Source organism: Uloborus diversus, chromosome 4, assembly GCF_026930045.1.
Source record: "Uloborus diversus isolate 005 chromosome 4, Udiv.v.3.1, whole genome shotgun sequence".
Taxonomy (NCBI): Eukaryota; Metazoa; Arthropoda; class Arachnida; order Araneae; family Uloboridae; genus Uloborus; species Uloborus diversus.
In genome coordinates, this window is record NC_072734.1 from 60,484,209 (window position 1) to 60,503,691 (window position 19,483).

General features: G+C 32.5%; 1 protein-coding gene across 1 annotated transcript in view; it reads right to left on the bottom strand.

The window, feature by feature from the left end:
- LOC129221505 (mitogen-activated protein kinase-binding protein 1-like) overlaps positions 1–19,483 on the bottom strand; it is a 149,847-nt gene that overhangs the window by 88,486 nt on the left and 41,878 nt on the right. Inside the window, exon 2 of the mRNA XM_054855995.1 lies at positions 1,646–1,737. Within this exon, the coding sequence (XP_054711970.1) occupies positions 1,646–1,737 (92 nt within the window). The remainder of the gene's footprint in view (positions 1–1,645; positions 1,738–19,483) is intronic.

The following is a 19,483-nucleotide window of genomic DNA, read 5'->3' on the forward strand; positions in this document are numbered from 1 at the left end:
TTAGCAAGTTTTTTTAGATTTGTTTGGGCTCAGGGTTCAAAGTTCACAGGTTTACGCAGCTAATTCCCTTTCAAGGTCTTCATACACAGACCATTGATGACTAATTAATATTAATTTCAAAGGGTATGTAAAAGTACATTTTTTGTAGAGTGTTTTGAAAAAAATAACTTTGAATTCATTAGCTTTCGGTGCTGATCAAAACCGATTTTCGATTTGATTATTCGAGTATTAATTTTGTTCTTTCTATTACTATCGTTGGAAACCAGAGAAATTAAAAATCTCCGCCTTCAACAAGAAAAAAAAAAAAATTATACACTGCTTAAAAGCAATTTTTTTTTAAATTCCCGCACTCGTGGTTCTTCACCGTCTACAGGCTCTCTTTCGCTTTGTAGTGGACGAAGGGCTCTAAAATTCCAGTTCTGATTGCCAAAGAGGTAGGCCTGTGCAAATTTATTAATCCTCAATTGGTTCAATATAGGGGGGGGGGGAATTAAGCGCTTTTTGGTGTTTCCGCCCCATTGTGCGGTGGTCCGGCAGACCGGCTCTGGTCGCAGAAAAATGTAAACGGTCATCAAAGATTTTTGCTCTTAACACGTTAAAAAATTTCCTTTTACTCAAAAATAATAATAATAATAATAATAATAATAGTTAAAAAATAAATGAAAATACATAAATGAGTTGACAAAAATAGTAATAATATGCAATAATATCACGACGTTTTATTACACTAATTTGCATAATTATGATTATTTTTGTAAATGTTCATTCACTTATGTATAATTATTAATATGACTTACGTTTACTACTTATGTTTACATTTAGGCAACAGTTGTGAATTCTTAAAATACCAAAAATAAATTTATTTAGTTAAATTTTATTTGTTACTACTTTGTAATTTAAAAACACCGCAATATAGGTGGACAAATTTTTTTTAGTAGTCAGTTCATGAGTTGAAGGTTTGAAAAAAAAAAAAAAAACTCTCTGATATTGTCTCTGACTTGTTTCTGTAAGCTAAGTAATATTTATTATTATTATAACCTTACATGGAGCGTATCCTATTTGAGGAAGGAAATCCCAACTTCAAACTCAATCCGAAGGTAAAAAGACTTATCAGAATGGAATAAAATTTCACACATATTAATTTTGAGACCATTTATCATCTTTTAATCTTCTGCCCCTTAACATTTCAAAAAAAAAAAAAAAAAAACTGACCCACCCTAGTGCTCAATGACCCTTCAATTTAACGCTAGCCGTAGCATAAAAAATGCCACAAATTTAGAAAAATTTAATTTCCTCCGCTGTTTTTTTTTTTTTTTTTTGTAAATAATTATTTTATCGCAAAACATATGTATATTACTATTGTATGTTATAATATGTATCATTGTATTTTCAGTTCAATGTATTTTTTACCTCCCCTCCCCATACTTATGACGTTTGGGGGGGGGGGGTAGAGCACCCTCTTTCAGTTGAAATAGGAAGCTAAAATACTTTCAGTATATTACTATTCACAAGTCTATCAATATTGAGGGGTGTCCCGTTATCTAGGAGAAACTTTTTTCACATGTATTTTTGAAACACCTTAGTGGTCGTGTTATTCCCTTGTGTTTATAGTTTAAAAGCACGTTCAGCACGAAAAATTACTCACCCGGCGGGGTAGGCAACGGTTCCTGTTTGAGGGTCATTGTCTAGAGCGGAGCTGTTTGTGACGGTCACTCCCAGTACGTGTTGCAGCTCGACCTGAAAGTAGAAAGGAGAGTGTCACAAAATGTCACGCCAAAAAGCTTAAAAACAATTTCATGTATAGGGAAGGAAAATAATACTCTATCTGCCAAAATAGGGGAATACCATCAGTCAAAAGTACAACTTTTAGTCACTGAAATGGAAAGAATAAGCAAAGCATTTAACATGGAGGCAAAAAATACTTTTATTTCCCCAACATTTAGTTTTTAATTATTTTTTTAAATGTCGATTTCTGAAACAAGATGTTTCACCGCGTGACGTCACAAGTGAAGACTGCCATATTGAATCGGAGCTAGAGTGGTTGTCTTTTCTGGCAAGATATCACCCTTTGATGATTTTTCGCGGCGAGCAATTATTAGCGGAACGAGAATTGTTAGTTAAATAAAATATATTCATTTGGCAAAGTTTGGCAATGTCCTGAAACTTTATTCTGGAAAGAATAGCAACTTGTTCACTTGTGACGTCAGAAGCGAAAATGAAAACAGAGACTGAACGTCTTTTAAGATTATGTTTTTAAGAGGGAAAATAAGGCAGAATTTAAAAATAAATAAATAAAAGTAGCTCACCCCATGTTTTCGACCATATATTCTTTCAGAAAAAAATATTTTTTTGAAAATGGGAAACAACGCAATTTTTTACATCAACTGGGGCGGCAACAAAAGAAACCTGTCGCAAATAATTAGTCCCACCAACAGTGAGCATTTATCTGTTCTATGTGACGTTATAGCCGTAATCAACGAGTCACGTTCATTTGGGTAAAAGCAATTTTTAATGATAGAATAAATGACAGCCAATCAATAAGAGCGAGTGTTAAATAATCCCGACCATTGCAAGTAAAACCAAATCTCTTCCGCGTAAAGAAAGTAAAGACGGCAGAGTTTTGTTGCCGTCACCATCACTGTAAAATTAGTGTAAGTCTGTAAGTATTCATATCCTAGCTTGGTCTTGATTTAAGAACGATAGAAAGCAATAAAGAATGCGAAATTCGGATATGTTGCAAATATATACACACCAAGCTTTTTGTTTTATATTGTAACGAGATCGGCTCTGTAGCTACCGAGTTACCGGACATACGAATTTGGAGTTTGTGTGTGTTTTATTTATATAAATATTGACACATTTCTTAAAAAATGATTGTCTTACGTATTATGATTAAAATTTTAGACAGATTCACTTTATTTGTGTGTATGTGTGTGTGTGTGTGTTTATTTATTTATTTATTTATTTATTTGTATGATATTTTATGCGTTACTTTAATTTGGAAAAAAAAATGTTAATACATTGAATTTGAAAAAAAAAGGCTGAAATTTCACGCAAGACTTAACTTTTAAAATCATTATAGAATAGTCTACTATAGTTCAGAATTTCAAAACAACTAAGTGAAATGAACTAAGCTTTTAATGAGATAAAAAGCAAACTATTTACTATTATTTAAAACCCTGGACTATATAAGTGCTTTTCAGAAAATTTTGAATGATATCGTAGTACGAAACATATTTCAGTTACAGTAGATGAAATTTCACGCAAAGAGAAAAAGATGGAATTGCAAAATGAATTTAAAACGACAACATACATCAAAAACTTTCGTTTTTTGGAAGTTTTAATTACATGAATCAATTTGATGATTCGAAAAAATAATTTGATATTGTTTTATAAGTAACATAAATCAGTTTAAAATTTAGGAAGTAACGTTATTACCTGTAATAGTCTAAAACGGGGATTAACAACAATTGAAGTAGCAACTAGGGCGGTGGAGTCGGAGTCGAACTGATTCTGGGGTAAAGGAGTCGGTGTCGAGAGTCGAAGGCTCTAAAATTTCCAGAGTCGGTCATTTCTTCTCCGACTCCGCACGCTAGTAGCAACAAATCCGTTTAAGGTATTAGAACACCTTAAATATTTTTGTGTGTTCTATGTTAATGTTCATTGCACCTTTCTAAAACTTAATACGATTATTAATAATTATAAATAACACATTTTGACTACTTATTTGCTGAAAAAAATTTCTATAAGTGTTTTTAAATAAAAAAAGCCATATTTTTAGATAAAAACTACAATTTCCTTAACGCTTCCAGTGCATTCATTTTTTCATAATTTTTAAAACTTTTTGTGCTTATATCTCTTTGTTACATACCAGAGAGTGATATAACTCACCAATTTGGAAATAAATAACTAAAAGCCGGTTTTATGGGAAAAATGTTTGAAAAATCCCCCCGAAGTTACGCCCCCAAAGTTTAATTGATCATCATTTCAAAACCATATATTGCATGCACATTAACTGTTAGAGATTTATATCTCAGTAATATGTTCAATTACCATTTTTGCAAAGTTTCAAATCTTTAGAGTTGATCAAGAAAGAAAATTAAATTTCAATTAAAAGCAGAGCATTTGACTTTAGTAAATTTTTTCTAGTTTTCTCAATAATTCATCAATTTAAGAAAAATTGCGGATTTAGAAAGAACACTGAGGCTCTTTAAACTTCTAAAAATCTCAAAAACGATTTTTATTCGAATGTTAAGGTGTTCGCCTACCTTACAGTAGTTCGTTTTTCTATGATAGGGGACGCCTGAGAACAGATATTGACTACATACGAATGAATATTGAGATATGCCTGTGATCTATGATTGCTTGTATATAGTTATCATTTTCTCTCGGCAGCTCACGAATGTACGGATAATATTGCGATGATATATTACACATTTTTGGTTTTAATACACAGAACATTCACAATAAATAAATCTTTACTGATAATAAAGCTGAAAGTCTGATGTATGTCTGGATGTCTGTGACGCGCATAGCGCCTAGACCGTTCTGCCGATTTTCATGAAATTTGGCACAAAATTAGTTTGTAGAAAGGGGGGTGCACCTCGAAGCGATTTTTTGAAAATTCTATTTTGTTATTTTTCCATTCCACTTTTAAGAACATTTTATTGAGCAAATTATCATAACGTGGATGAACAAATTACCATAACGTGGACGAGCATATTACTATAACGTGGACGAACTAACTACCGTAACATGGGCTAGCAATTTAACATAGCAAATTGGCGAGAAATTCATCATTCATTATTTGTAAATATACAGGCGGACTGAATGACCTTTTACGTTTCTACTATGGGCAAAGCCGTGCAGGTACCACTAGTAAATAATAAGAGTAATAACTTGAATTCGTTTCTGACAAGTTAAATTTTCGTAACCAAGGATTGCAGGCAGTGTTTCTAACGTTATAATTTTGCATAAGTTTCAGTCTATCTTTTCAGGCTTTTTATTCACTCCAATTATCAAACCAAAAAAAAAAAAAAAAGTAAAAACGAAAGAGTAGTAGCAGTGAGAAAGTTACAGAAGAGTTCATGAAGCAATAATAAAATAAAATCTATGCTGCAAGAATTGTGCGCAGTTGTAATATTAAGTTAAAATACTGTTAAAATCTGTAGTAGTAAAAGAAAAGTAGAACTGTTTGTTTTAAAGGAGAAAAAATGCAAATAACAGATGAACATAATCACTGTATTCGTGCAGGCGAAAAAAAAATCGGGCAATAATGAAAGTACATAATTTTAGAGAATTAATTTCATTGGCTAAGCCGCAATTGATCACGTGACTCGCTGTCTACCAATTGAAAAGACATTAGATTTTGAGATAAAGGTCAGGCTTTGGGAAAAGTGACGACAACAAACCATCTTGTTCAGTGGTGGAAGGTGGAATTACGGGATCGTAGGCCTGTCGCATTGTATTTCTGGTGGCCCTATGGTCCATCACTTTTAGTTTGAGAAATAGCTATTATGATCCTTTTTTGGGAGCCCTTATGCCGTGGGGGACCCTCGCAATGGGGTCGTTTCCGAAATTTAATTCTTTTTTTTTTCTGATAGAGCATGCTTAAAAACATAGGATTTCACCATTTTTTTAAATAATTTGACTAAGTTTACTATTTAAAAAAATATATTTAAATCAGTGCGCAGACACAATTTTATTTTTTACGCTTCTACGCATGACATCACAAATGACGAACTGCCATTCACTGTTGCCGTTAGTGCAGAGTGCAATATTTAATTCACTCCTTTCTGCTCGTGTACTGGCAATGATACAATTGATAGCAAGCGTAGAGCGCAATATTTAATTCACTTCTTTATTCTCATGTACTGGCAACGATACGATTGATAGTAAGCGTAGAGCGCAATATTTAATTCACTTCTGAGTTATCATAACGTGAAAACGCGGTAGACAGCAAGTATAGGCATTCAGCGCGCCAGTGGAATACGCGCCTAAGTTCATCATTTGTGACGTCATAAAGACCACGTCTTGTTCGAAAACTAGGACATTTTAAAAAATAACTGTAGGGAAAATAAAAGCATTTTCTGGGCCCATGTCTTTTTTTTTTTTGCTCATTCTATCAACTTCAGTGACTAAAAGTAGTACTTTTGACTGAAGGAAACAACCTTATTGCGACAGTTGCGACGTGGTGAATCCGCCACTGATCCTGATTGCTCAATGAGTCGAGCAATCAGATGATCTTCTCACTGCTCGAATAACCGCACACCTCGGATGATAGAAAGTTCAGTGTATTTGGTTGCCCGAATGATGTTAACACATCTCCATCATCAACGTCAATACCGTTTCCTTTCCGCACTTTTTCTTGCTTTCAACTGCAGAATGCGTGACGCGAAGAAAAATTCTCAAGCTCTTTTCTGAAATCGCACCATTGTCCCATTTCGCGGTTGCGAGTTGTGAAAACGCAGAGACAGCTAAACAAATCATGAAAGATGAAACTGGGAAACAATGGGGAGGAATTCTATTAAATCATACACAGTTCGTGACTCGACATTTGGATTCGAATTTCGTTTCTTCTCCGGCTCCGTCCCATTTTCGAGAACATTGTTAAAATATAGCGTAGACAAGATGAGACAAACTCATAATGATAAAATACTGAAATTATGTAGTACACTTTTAAATTGATGTAACTATGAGTTAGAATTTCCACTGCCCCTTCCCCAATTATCTGAGATTCGCTTACTGTCCCTCTTGGAGGATTCCACCTGATCATGGATGGTACGTCTCTAAGAGTCAGTGCCGATCTATGATTTTTCTGAGTCGGATCTTCCTTTAACTTTTTGGATTGAGATTCAACGAAAAGAAACACAGAAATAGGGTGAATTTGCCGCTTCCTGAAGATGTCGCTCTGAGCAACGGTCCCGGTTTGCTCCCCTTTAGATCCAGCACTGCTAAGAGTCCTGGATTGTATTTGCAGTGCTCCTGCCTAGATTTGCTCAGACGGCCTAATCTGTAAGTGGGACAAACCTAACCTGGCAGCGGCAACATTATGAAGTCTACGTAGATCCTAATCACAGCATTACAACTCTGCCATATTAAATTTGTTTCAACTATAAATTTAGAGCAGGTCACAAAAAGAGTCTAACCTTCAGTGGAAACGTAAAGAAATATGCGAATTGTTATTGCTCAGCCATCAGGTCTCTCTCTCTCATATCATGTACAAGAAAGAGACTGTATTGGTGCCTTTGTGGGGCAACTGTTGAATGAAGGGGAGATGATGTTCGACCTGCTAATACGGCATGATCTCTTGGATTTAGTCTTGGTTGCTTGGTTCCTAGACAAAGCGAATCTGAAACGACACTTCATTGAAAAAATCGAGAGTAGCTTCTATGTAGTAGCTTCAGAACTATTAGTTTATACCACAACGGGCTGATACAGTAACAGCGTTACCAGCTCAACTAATTTTGCAATGTAAAAAGATCGGAAAGAGGCGTAAAATTTTGCCAGTAGAGTGTAGCATTGAACTTTCTACACAGGGTCCGATTAAGGCATCGGGAGGCCCTAGGTCAAACACGTTTTCAGTCAAACTTTACAGTTTTAGCCAACGGCTGAAACAATTTTAGCTATTTGCCTGCCCTTAAATAGCGGAGGCCCTAGGCCACGGCCTAGTTGGTCTATTCAGTCTCTGCAGTAATCAGTCCCTGTTCCTACAGTTTCTTTTGAAGAAAGAGATGCTAAAAAATCTGACGGGGTGCAAAGTTCCCCACATGGTTCAAAGTACCCAAAATAACTTTTCTGCGCCAAGGATTTGTTCGAAAAACGTATTTGAGAATCTTATGTGTGTCAGAAAAAGAGTTTGCTTCAGAAAGTGTTGATTTCAATAACAGGGACCTTGACTGCTGGATAAATAAATTCGGTTCATGATATGTTAATTGTATAATATTTCTCAAAATCATTCTAATTCGACTTGGTACATGTTATAAAAGGATTCTGTTTTTCTTCCCATCAAAGCGGAACAGAATACGAAGCATCTTTAAATGAAGGCCACACCAGAAGTTGGCCCAAAAAGTTCGCTTTTGGAAGGTAAAATGGTAAAGCGCACCTTCCAATGGACACGACCTCTGAGTTGGAATGTCTTGTTGCCAAATACGCTTTGGTAACCTTAAAAATAAATCTATAACTGTAACTTTAAACGTCTCCCACGGATGTCCCACGCAAAGCCCACGTCCCCACTGGCAGAAATGCCACTGCACTTTTTGATAAAATCGAGAGAGAGGAGAGGGGAAACCACGGAGCGAGACTTCGATGCTTGGAAGAAAGCTATTAAGTAATTCTTATAGGGTATTTCATTGCCTTTATTTTGAGAAAGAATTACGCTGCATTCACTTCAAAAACAAATTCATCGACTGGAAATAAGCTTTCATGAAATGGATGAAAAGATTTGCAACTTTGAGCATCGTGCGGTGCGATAAAACAAAATGCTGTTTGTAGAATGTCAAAGATACGCTCATGTGTTTCAACCTTTTCTCCTTGGTTGACAGTAACGCTTATTTTACATCCCCTGTGACGACAATAGAATACGTTTATTTCAATACACTGTAGCTATGAGTATTACACAAACGGCGAGGAGTCATCTGTTCCATATTATGTCACATCGCAATCAATGAATCATAATCTTTAGCGCAAAATAGATTTTTAATGAGGAAATAAATAAGAACCAATCAGTAAGCGATTGGGAACACAGGGGCGTGTTAGTTAACTGATTTAAAACCAATGACGTACGATGAAAGTCAGTGACAAAAGTTTTGTTGTTAATGCCTTCGGCCCGAAATCAGAACTTTGCTAACTTCACACCTGTTGTGACAGAAACAATATCTTTGTCGTTTGCCTTCTGCACTGATCTACATCGTTTACTTAACCCTCCCTCGCGATGCTAATCGCTTGATTATAGGCCTCTTATATTTATTTCATCAGTAAACATTACTTCAGCCCATCTCACCAAGTTTTGTACATTGCGTCGTGATATCGATTAGATGAATCTTTGTGATTCTGGGATCAGACATAGTGCAACAGCTATTATTCGATTTGTGGCTCCAATTAACCCCCAAAGCGGTTTTTTTTTTTCGAATAGACCTAAAGAGCTGAAAATTAGCGTCGTGACCCTATTTTTGTTCCATTTTGTTCATTTAAAACTTATGTTCGAGGTCCACAGTAGCCGCTTGAGTTATGTATCTCACAGTAATCGGTGAAGTATTACAGTACCTTTGCAAAAAAAAGTAGAAACACTGTTGGAGAGAGAAATAAAGCAACTTTTAAAAGGAAAAGAAACTATTTTCTGTCTTTTTTCAAACAACGTTATTTATAAAGCCTATATTTTGGACAATGCTTAAGCTGACTGACGATTAGAGTTTCAGTTTTCAAACTAAACTTCTAAAATATTTCGTTAGTTTTTACACTTTTAATAGAACACATTACATTTATAAGTGAAAAATTTAGCAATTAAAAAAATTTCTCCATTTTTTCATTTCAAAAAAAAAAAAAAAAAAAGCAATAACAAATAAGTACTTTGTTAAACAAATTTAATATCTTTCTCTGAAGTGCCTTGGAGGGAAGAGGAGGGACCGACATATACAGTTCCTTATATCTTTAGTTTACTTTTTTGTTCTTTTACTGAAACTACATTTTTACTTCTCAACTTTTTTTTTTAATTTTTACATACTTGAAAAAAAAATGAAGAATTCTTTGGACATTTTTAAAAGTTTTTTTTTTTCCTTTTTTTCTGAATTAGTTTATTAACGTTTCGTAATTGATGATGAACGTATGGTAAAAATCAGATACTTGAATGATCGTTCTTGTTCACGTTCTTCGAATGCGTAGCAAACTTGAAAATATACAATCTCGAACTTGTTTATGATAAAATACGAATGTGAAAGCTAACAAACAAATTAAACCTAAAATTTTATATTGGTAAAATAATTATGTATTTTCAAAACAATTCTAACGCAATAAAGACTGACGATCCAAGAGCAAAATCCTCACATTCTTACTTTCTTAAACGGGTTTTTGAAACTAAAAGGAAATGACATTAGAAGAAAAAAAAGCAATCCTATCAAAACATTGCTTTAAGTCGTAACAAATGACTGAACACGACCATGTTTTCTGTTCGCCCTTGTGTCAATAATTATGGTCTGTTTTCTTAAACTTGTTAGTATTATCTTTTCAAACAATATGATGTCAGTTATTCTTTATTTGTAAACATGAAGTAATATTTATTTAACTCTCTCACACGCCTTCATGATTTTCTTTAAACATTCCTTCGAAGAATCTCTAATTTATTAATACCAATGAGTACTGAAATTTTATATTTAAAGCCATACAAAACAATGAGAAAAAAAGCTTAATCTTTGAAAAATGCCCTATGAAAATAATTTTGAGATGTTTCTGCGATTAACGTTAAAGTTTTTCGTTACAAAAATAAAGTATATATAAGCCTTGCTTTTATCCATATTTAAAAATGGTTTTTATCGAGTGAAACATTAAAAAAAATCAATTAAAGACATTAAGGAAAGAAACTCCATTAAAGCCATTTTAAAAATAGTTTGATTTTAAACAATTTTAGGTTCAATTTTGCAATTACAGTCACGCATTTCAAGGTTTAATCGAGCTTGTTCTTTAATACATAAAATACTGTATTTTCGTTTTAAAAACTGAATTTGTTAGTGACCAACTAGTTTTCACAGTCAAAGGCCGCAGTATCAAAACATTTATTTATTTCAAACATTCCTTTTAAAATTTTCGTATTTCAATGTTCTATAGTAAATTAACTCAATGTTTCTAAAAATCAGTTTTGTATAAATTTCAGGCTATCTTTTCAGTTGTTTTTCCACACTAAATATCATACGGAAAGAATAATCATTAACCGGAACACTTTAAAAGGGATACCATTACATGTAAAGCAGCCATCCAAACTAAATCATATAATGTTGTAAGAAATAATATACATTTTAATATATGTAGGGGAAAGGGGACAGATGCGAGCATGGGGAACATGTGAACATCGTGAGTTTTTACTAGTATAACGTCAAGCAAAAAATCTTAAAAAATTCTCAAGTAATATCAGTACCAGCCCTACTTTTTAACCAAAGTTTCAGAGCAAGGAGCCAGTTTATGTTCCTGTGGTGACAGCTTCTTTGTTTTTAGCAGATGCTGATGTACTTTTATCACTGTCTTCTTTGTGTAAAAACATATTTTAAACTAATGAATAAGTTAAATTTAATTATTGCAAACCATTATATGAACACTCACGTAAATTAATGCCAATGTTGCAATTAAATTAAAAATTCTTTATTTATGAAAATTAGTTCTAAGGAAGAGGACGGGGCACTTGTGAACGCAACACGTTGGGGCACATGTGAACAGCTCCATATCCTCTCCGCAAATATAAATATTAGTGTACGCTTATTATAAGTGTTAAAAGAGATGTAGAGAGTTATAACTGTTATTTTGCTGCAATCAGTTTGTAAATTCATTGTTAATTATTTATTACATAATTACTAATTATTTATTTTATTATTATTTTTATTTTTAAATTCATTAATTTAATAAATAGTTGGCTAAAAATTTAGTGGTATATAATATTTGCAAGGTAAATAAAGACAAAATATTTTCATTTAACTAAAAACGGAAGGTTGGAAAAATATTAAAATTCATCATCATATTCTATATGAAGCTTAAACGCACTATATAACAAGAATATACTTACATAATAAAATATTCTTTGTATTGTTTAGTCTCATAGGAATTTTTCTTGTCGATCCATTGATTAGAACATGCTATGAAGCTTTAAAGTTTGACGGGCAGGGTTATACAGATCGGAAAGCATATTTTTTAATTAAGAGTTACCGTACAATTCAAACTGACACAATATAGGTTACAAACTCTTGAATGTAATTAGTACATACATATATGCCCCATTATAACGAGTTTTTCCTTGAAATATGATGCTCGTCCTGCATTTTTCAATCGTGTTCACGTGTGCCCCAAGCTTGTTCACATCTGCCCCCTATAAGGGCACATATGAACAATTGAAGGTATTTTTAAACATTGCATAAAGTATAGAAATACTTTTTTTTTTTAATCTGAAAAAATTCAATGGCACAAAGAAAAGACTGTTCAATCATGGGGACAATTTTTCGGTGAGAAATTGAAAATATTTTCTGAGAAATTAAGAAATGGTTCACATGTATCCCCTTTTCCCCTATATATTTTAATATCAAATGAAACATAAAATTCAAAAAATAGATAAATAAATAAACAAAATAATTAATGAGCATACTATAAAATAGTGCCTTTTTCGATCGTTTGTCAACTTCAACAAAATGTCCATAAATAAAATTTTCGAAAAAAAAAAAAACAATAAAATGCCTAAAGATTTATAATTTGACGGGACAGACTATTTATTTGAAGCAATTAACATGAAAAACATATTCTAAATGAATTCATCTCAATATCAAAGAAATTCTTAACTTAAAAAGGAATTATTCATAATAACCGTATCTAAACATGAAAAGTTAAATAATATTCCAAAGTGATATAGAAATAATAACAAGTAATAAGAATTTTCAATCTGTAAAAAAAATGCCTTTTCGCTCCCCCCTCCTCAAGAAAAATGGAAAGAAAAAGTCAGCAGAATTTTTTTTTCAAGCAATGGGCAATAGTTCATGCGACTTTCTATCTAACAATCACAAAGCGAATAAAAAGAGCAAATGTCTGTTAAAACAATAAGCAACCTTTCAAAAAAAAAAAGAAAGAAAAGAAAAGACAGGAAAAGAGGGGCAAAAAGCACTTTGTAAAAAACGCGTTATTTTACTTTCAAGTTCGATTCCCTCCATGTATTCCTTTATGTCGAATTAGACTTAAATCTTCCGCTCTACTTAAAACGCTTCAACTTAAAAAAAGATTGAAAATATTTCGTAAACCATTAATATGCCGATGTCTCCTTAATGGTGCTCAAAACGCTATTTGTATGTTGAAAAAATTAAATTAACATCATTTTATTTTTCTGACAGAAGCACAAATTGTCCTTTCCTTCGGTATCGGTTTTGGTTCCTAATGCTTAATTTATAAACACATCATGAACATATGCGATGCCAAGTATAAATAACTTTCCTAAAATAATGATGAACTGAAAATAGATAAGTATTGTTTAACCTTTACAGAACAACACGATTATTGGAAGAAAAAAAGGTATTGATTAGAACGATATAAACGATATAAGAGTAAATGAAGGTGTGCGTGTAATGGAATACTTGATGGTGAAACTGATAATGGATTTGTAATCCTTTTTCAAATCATCTTACGCATGAAAAGATGGGCAGATCTGTTTCTTTAATGTGTGTGTTAACTATTAGAACCGAAGTATTTTTTTACTTTTTATAATTATAATTATAATTGTTTTGTTTTAAAGTGGGGCAAGTTTAGAATCCTCTACGAAAAACATGTTAGTTAGCGAACGTGTACGTCAATTTTTGAAGGCGGTGGAAAACGTAAGGAAAACAAGTTATAATAAGCGATGGAACGAAGCTTCGGCCGTTCCACCAAAGCTTCGGCCTGGCCAAATCACGAGCTTGAACCCTTGGAGCCAGAATTCATTCAACAATCAATAAAACGTTTATTAATAATGTATTCATTTGAAAGTTACATTACGTTACATTTAGTCTATAATTTTAATAAAAAAACTTTTAAGTTCTAAAATGAAGCTACATAAAGATGCACTGTATTAAACATTCTACAAAAATTTCTAGCTTTGAAACTTATTACAATAGTGATGTTATTCATATATACAGGAGTAGATATGAGAGTAATGGGCTTCCTTCAGAATAATTTGTTTCTAAACTATATTTTATTTAATAATTTACTACTATATTTTATTTAATAGTATATATTCATTTCAGTTTTTTAAATAGATGCATTAATCTGTCAGCATATTTCAACTTGTGATCTTGTTAAATCCTTCTGTAAAAATAAATACTAATTGATATACTGCTAAGAAAGAATGCATATTACTTTTACAAAGCCATCAAAAGTTGGCACATTTCGCATTTAGAATGTTTAGATATTTACATTAATATTAACACATAATCTAAATCGTAGCTACTTCATTATTGGATAATTCTATGATTTAATATTTGATCACGTCAGTTGGTTATTAAAAGCATTAACTTAATTGTGGAGCGTACCTTTTATGTTCCAAATAATGTTTTATTACTTATTCAAGTGAAGATTTAGAAACATGTGCTTTTCATGCACTACCAGTGCAAAGCAAAAGTAAAATCTTAACTAGTGATACGTATTAATATAAAACACACACACACACACACACACACAGTAAGCTGAAAATTTTGAAAAAACTACGAGTAGTAAAGTATATGGACAATTACATGATGTTGTAGGTACATTTATTGTGCATTTGAATGCTAAAACTCAACATACAGAGCAACCGAAGCTTCGGTAATCGGCGCTTCGGCCAAAATGCGTTTCATGCCATCTCCAGATTATTAATGAAGTAAAAAAACATTCTGTAACAACATTCTTTTCTTCATTTCTTTAAAACATATGCATAAAGAAAATTCTGTACCTATTACTGAACTCTGAACTTCAAATTGGTACCAAACAGTAATCAGGACCAATTTATATTAGGGCTCATTGGTACATCTAATTTGATACAATTCATTGCCTTCCTTTTTAGGTTAGAGGGCAATCAAGACAGTGTTCGCCCACGTTTAAACACCCCTAAATATGTTCAGACATTTTTCAAAAATAGCCCCCCTTTAAAAACAAGTCAATCCATTAAAATTAGAAAAATGAAAAATTTAACAAATCCGATACTTCTTCTATTATGTAAAACTAGCAAAAATACCCAGCGTTGCCTGAGTCAGTAATAATTGTGAGAAACAACAGCTACTTTCTTTCGTTTTTTCGAGAAAGAACTCAAAACACACCGCTTTGATGTGATTAAAAATGGAGCTTCTTCCCTACCCATAAAAATAAAATAGCAGTAAAAGTATAAAGAACGAACGAGTATTCATTTAGAAACGAAAGCACGAATTTAAGCATATAAAAATTTTAAGAGTTTCCAAAATATGAACTAACAAAAACAAAGATCACTAAAAAAAACCGTGCGCTTTATTTAATTAAATAGTACATTGGTACAAAAAGAAGAAAAAAAGCTCTCCACTATGTTTCCCTAAGTGTATAAAAAGTAGAGTTTGCAAATGTTTAAATGACTTTAAACTCATGCTTGCTCCGGAAAAGCTTTGATTCAAAATTTTCAATATGATTACTATTAATATTGATGTTGTAAGGCAACAAATTTTTGTAACAATGGGTTTTGTATTTATTTATTTAATGGGGAAATTACATGAAATTTACTGTTTGCCATCATAACTTTTTTAAACTAAATTTTTTAGAAATAAATTATAGCCTAAGTTTTTTCCTGCTAATGTAGCTATCTATGGTGAAAAAATAGTTAAAATCCTTCCAGTAGTTTTGAAGCTTACCCCGAACATACGCACATACAGAAGTAGCCATAATGTATATAGATGTAGCTATCTATGGTGAAAAAATGGTTAAAATCCGTCCAGTAGTTGTGAAGTTTACCCCGGACATGCATACAGAAGTAGCCATTTATGAATATAGATGAAGAAGAAGGAAATAAATTATTTTCAAATAAAAAAAGAACTGACTTCAAAAAACAAAGAGGAACTAAAAAGTAAATAATAATTTTTCATACTTACATACGATTTCCTACGCAAACGTATAAATCAAATTTATTTTACAATTCCAGTACAAAAATTAACTAAACTAAACACCCAATTACAAAATAAACACTGATTTTGATTACTATACGATGAATTATTTTAATACCTAACTAATTATATACGATCTCTTAATTTTTAATAACCATTTGAAGTCGGGGCCTCCTATAAACTACTACCTAACGTAACTGAGTAGGTTTAGTTTTAAAGACTTTCGCGTTTTGTTAAAATAGTTAATCGCGTTTTGACAAAGCAACAAACTCAGGATTTGTTGCTTTGTCAGTTACGTTCGGTAGTATTTTATAGGAGGCCCCAAATTCAAATGGTTATTAAAAATTAGGAGATCGCATATAATTAGTTAGGGATTAAAAAAAAAATCGCATAGTAATTAAAATCAGTGTTTATTTCATACTTGGGTGTTTATTTTAATTCATTTTTGTACTGGAATTGTAAAATAAATTTGATTTATACGTTTGGGTAGAAAATCGTATGTAAGTATGAAAAATTATTTTTTTTTTAATTTTTAGTTCCTCTTTGTTTCTTGAAGTCGGTTCTTTTTTATTTGAAAATAATTTATTTTTTGCTTTTTAGTGGTGTAAATACAAAATAAGTACGTAGGTTAGAGTATGTAGTACACTCCTTACGTACATCTCGAGTGAGAAAGCGTCTAGAACAGGAGTCTGAAAACAGCTAAGATGAGAAAATAGAGAAAGAAATTGAGCACAACGTCTCAGAGACTTCCGAAGACTGAAGAAAGGGTTTTTCAAATGCTCAACAATTTACAAAAAAAAAAAAAAAAAATTGTCTTCATCATCAGTTTGATTTTATAAAAGTATGTTCTTCGAAAAAAATCACGAATCACTAAAAAACAACAGAAATCGCTTTAACTTTGCCCACATAATTTGAAGAGTTTTCTTGATTTTTCAAGGATCCCATCTTCAGATACTGACTGGTGATCATGCTATCCCCTTGGAAGTATACACCTTTTTAGACGAGAAAAAAAATCCAAATAGGTCTATGCGTGTTTGAGTTTACGGGGGGACATAAATAAAAAGATTCCGATGAATTGAGAAATTCTTTTTTGAAGTCGGTTAAAAGAAGAAAAAATCTTAATATGCATAACATATGCTATTGGCACTAAAAACTGATCTTTGTCCCTCTCCAGGATTTAATTAGAACCATTGAAATGTCAATGGTTTTCCTATTTTATATTTCACACAATAATACGTGTCACATAACTTGTGAAAAAAGTCGTTTTTCTCTTTACTTGGCCACGTTATAGATCAACACCACACTAGAAACAGAGTATCGACTGTGATGTTGTGTATATGAAGATCAAAATACTGCTAAAGCAATGATACTAAATAAATTTCCTGTTTTCTTCAGAAGGGTCTTTATTCAAAATTTGCGATATGACTACTAATGACTAATATAGGGGAAATACCCTCCAAGGCAAGAACCTCCATAAAAAAAGAAAAGTGCCCCTCAGACACCCCTCCCCCCGCCCTTAAGGGGTTCCCCTGATTAATATTAATGTTTTATGGTACTTTCTTTAACACTGAGTAAAGAAAGTACCTTTGTTTTGTGGCACTTTCTTTAACAATGGATTTTATGTTTAACCGTTCTTTTCTGAAATTAAATGAAGTTTATTGTTTTTTGCCTATAACTTTTTTCTAAAGAACAAATATGGAGAAGCAAAGGTTTGGGACCTAAGTTAGATCACTCCTATCCATTAAACAAACAAAAAAAAAAAAAAAAAAACCATAAAAATAGTTTCACTAAGTGAAACGCTATGAATTTACAAACAACAAGCTCAAGTATGAAATTTGAAGAGTTCCCACGATTTCTCCAGGATCAATTATACTCGGACTTGAAGACCATTAAACGACCGGGAGAAGTATACCGTTTCAAACAGAAAAGGAATCTTCCTAATCGGTCCATGCGTCTTCTAGTAATCAGGGAGCATAATACATGAAAAAGTTCCAACGAAGTCTGTTAATTAATATTGCCATAACTGTAAATTAAACTGACGGCGTCATGAAATATTATATCTAGAATACTTGTCAAACTTCAGAAATCGGACACCAGTTACGATATATTTAATAAAGAATATAAATTTAAACGTCGGAGGGGGCGGGAGGGGGGATTTTTGTCTTCAATCACCTTTGAATTGAACACTAAATATATTTCAAAACTGAAATATTAAAAAAAATAATAATACAACTTTAATGACTAAATGAAGTTACCGAAAAACGGTACAACTTTGTGCCAAGAGGGCAACAATGGAACATTGTTGCCATGGCGATGGTTTTTCACTCTAGTTCCCTCTTTTTCAAATTTATGAGCTCCAAAAAAAAAATCACCAGGTAGTGTTACCATTTAGGTAGCACGCTTTATCAGAGATTGCCATTGTTTTTGTATACCTTAGATAACTGAGTCATTCTCAGTGCGTGATTCGACTCACTCATGGAAGAGCCAAAAGTCTCCTTTGGGCAGACAACTTATACTGTTTTCCTAGATCTGATAAGTTCAGATTTGCTTTAATAATTTGTCAGTTATGAATTAAGCCGCTTGTTGACTTAAAATGTTTCATAATTTTCACAAGCTCGCAATATTTATCGAAAATAGAAATGTTGAGGCACAACAATGGCCACCTATTTTTCACGGTTTTTAGTGACTTGGAGCTTCATTTTATTCTCTGTAAGGGTGCTTTCGTCATATTTTGTGTTATTTATTGCAAATAAGGACAAGAAAAGACGTAAGAAAGCTTAAGATTCGCCTTATCGCCCGTACTCCTAGGAGTTTTTGAAGAAGGTGCTGACTGAAATCCGGACCAAATACAAACTGAAATAATTTTTAAAAATTATTTAATTTGATGAGATTTGGAATAAGAAATGTGATTTCGCATTTCAGTTTTCAAAAAATAAATAAAAATAAATAAATAACAATAATAATAATAATTTTGTTTAAAATTTATCAGGCCTACGTTTTTTCTGAGACCTAAGTATAGGTACCTAACCTTTAGTTGGTGAGATTTTTCTAGTTTTCAAAGGTTTTTATGTCAAAACCTAGGCAGATAATAAAGAACGATACCTACGTTTACTATGTTCAATTTTATTAATCACCCGAGACGTCTAAATATTGTTCAAGAGAAGATTCCTCCGTCGAAAAAATGCACCGTTCACGCCAAAACCACGTGACCTGTGAGTGACGTATTGCGCAGCTGACGAAAGCAGTGTATATAGCCACAACGTATGAAATTTTAAAGTTTCTTAGATTTCTCCGAGACCCCTCATCAGATCCAGACAAAATTAACATGGGACCATCTGGAAAGTATACCCTTCCAAACAAAAAAAGAATTTTTCAAATCGATCCAGTATTCTCGGAGTAATACGAAAACATACATAATAAAAAGCCGCAAGACGAAATCATAACCTCCTTTTTTGAAGTCAGTTAAAAACAACTGAATAATAATAAAACAATCCTAAATCCTGTACAGAAATCAACTTTAAATTATGTTCAATTTCCCTTTTAGTGTTTCAATTTCTAATGCTTGTATTGTAGAAATTGGGAATTACAAGTGAATTCTAATTGATTTGGTGTATGGTGAATGTAATTTTAATGGTGAGTGTAATTATTAATGTTCAGTGATATTGAAAGGTTTT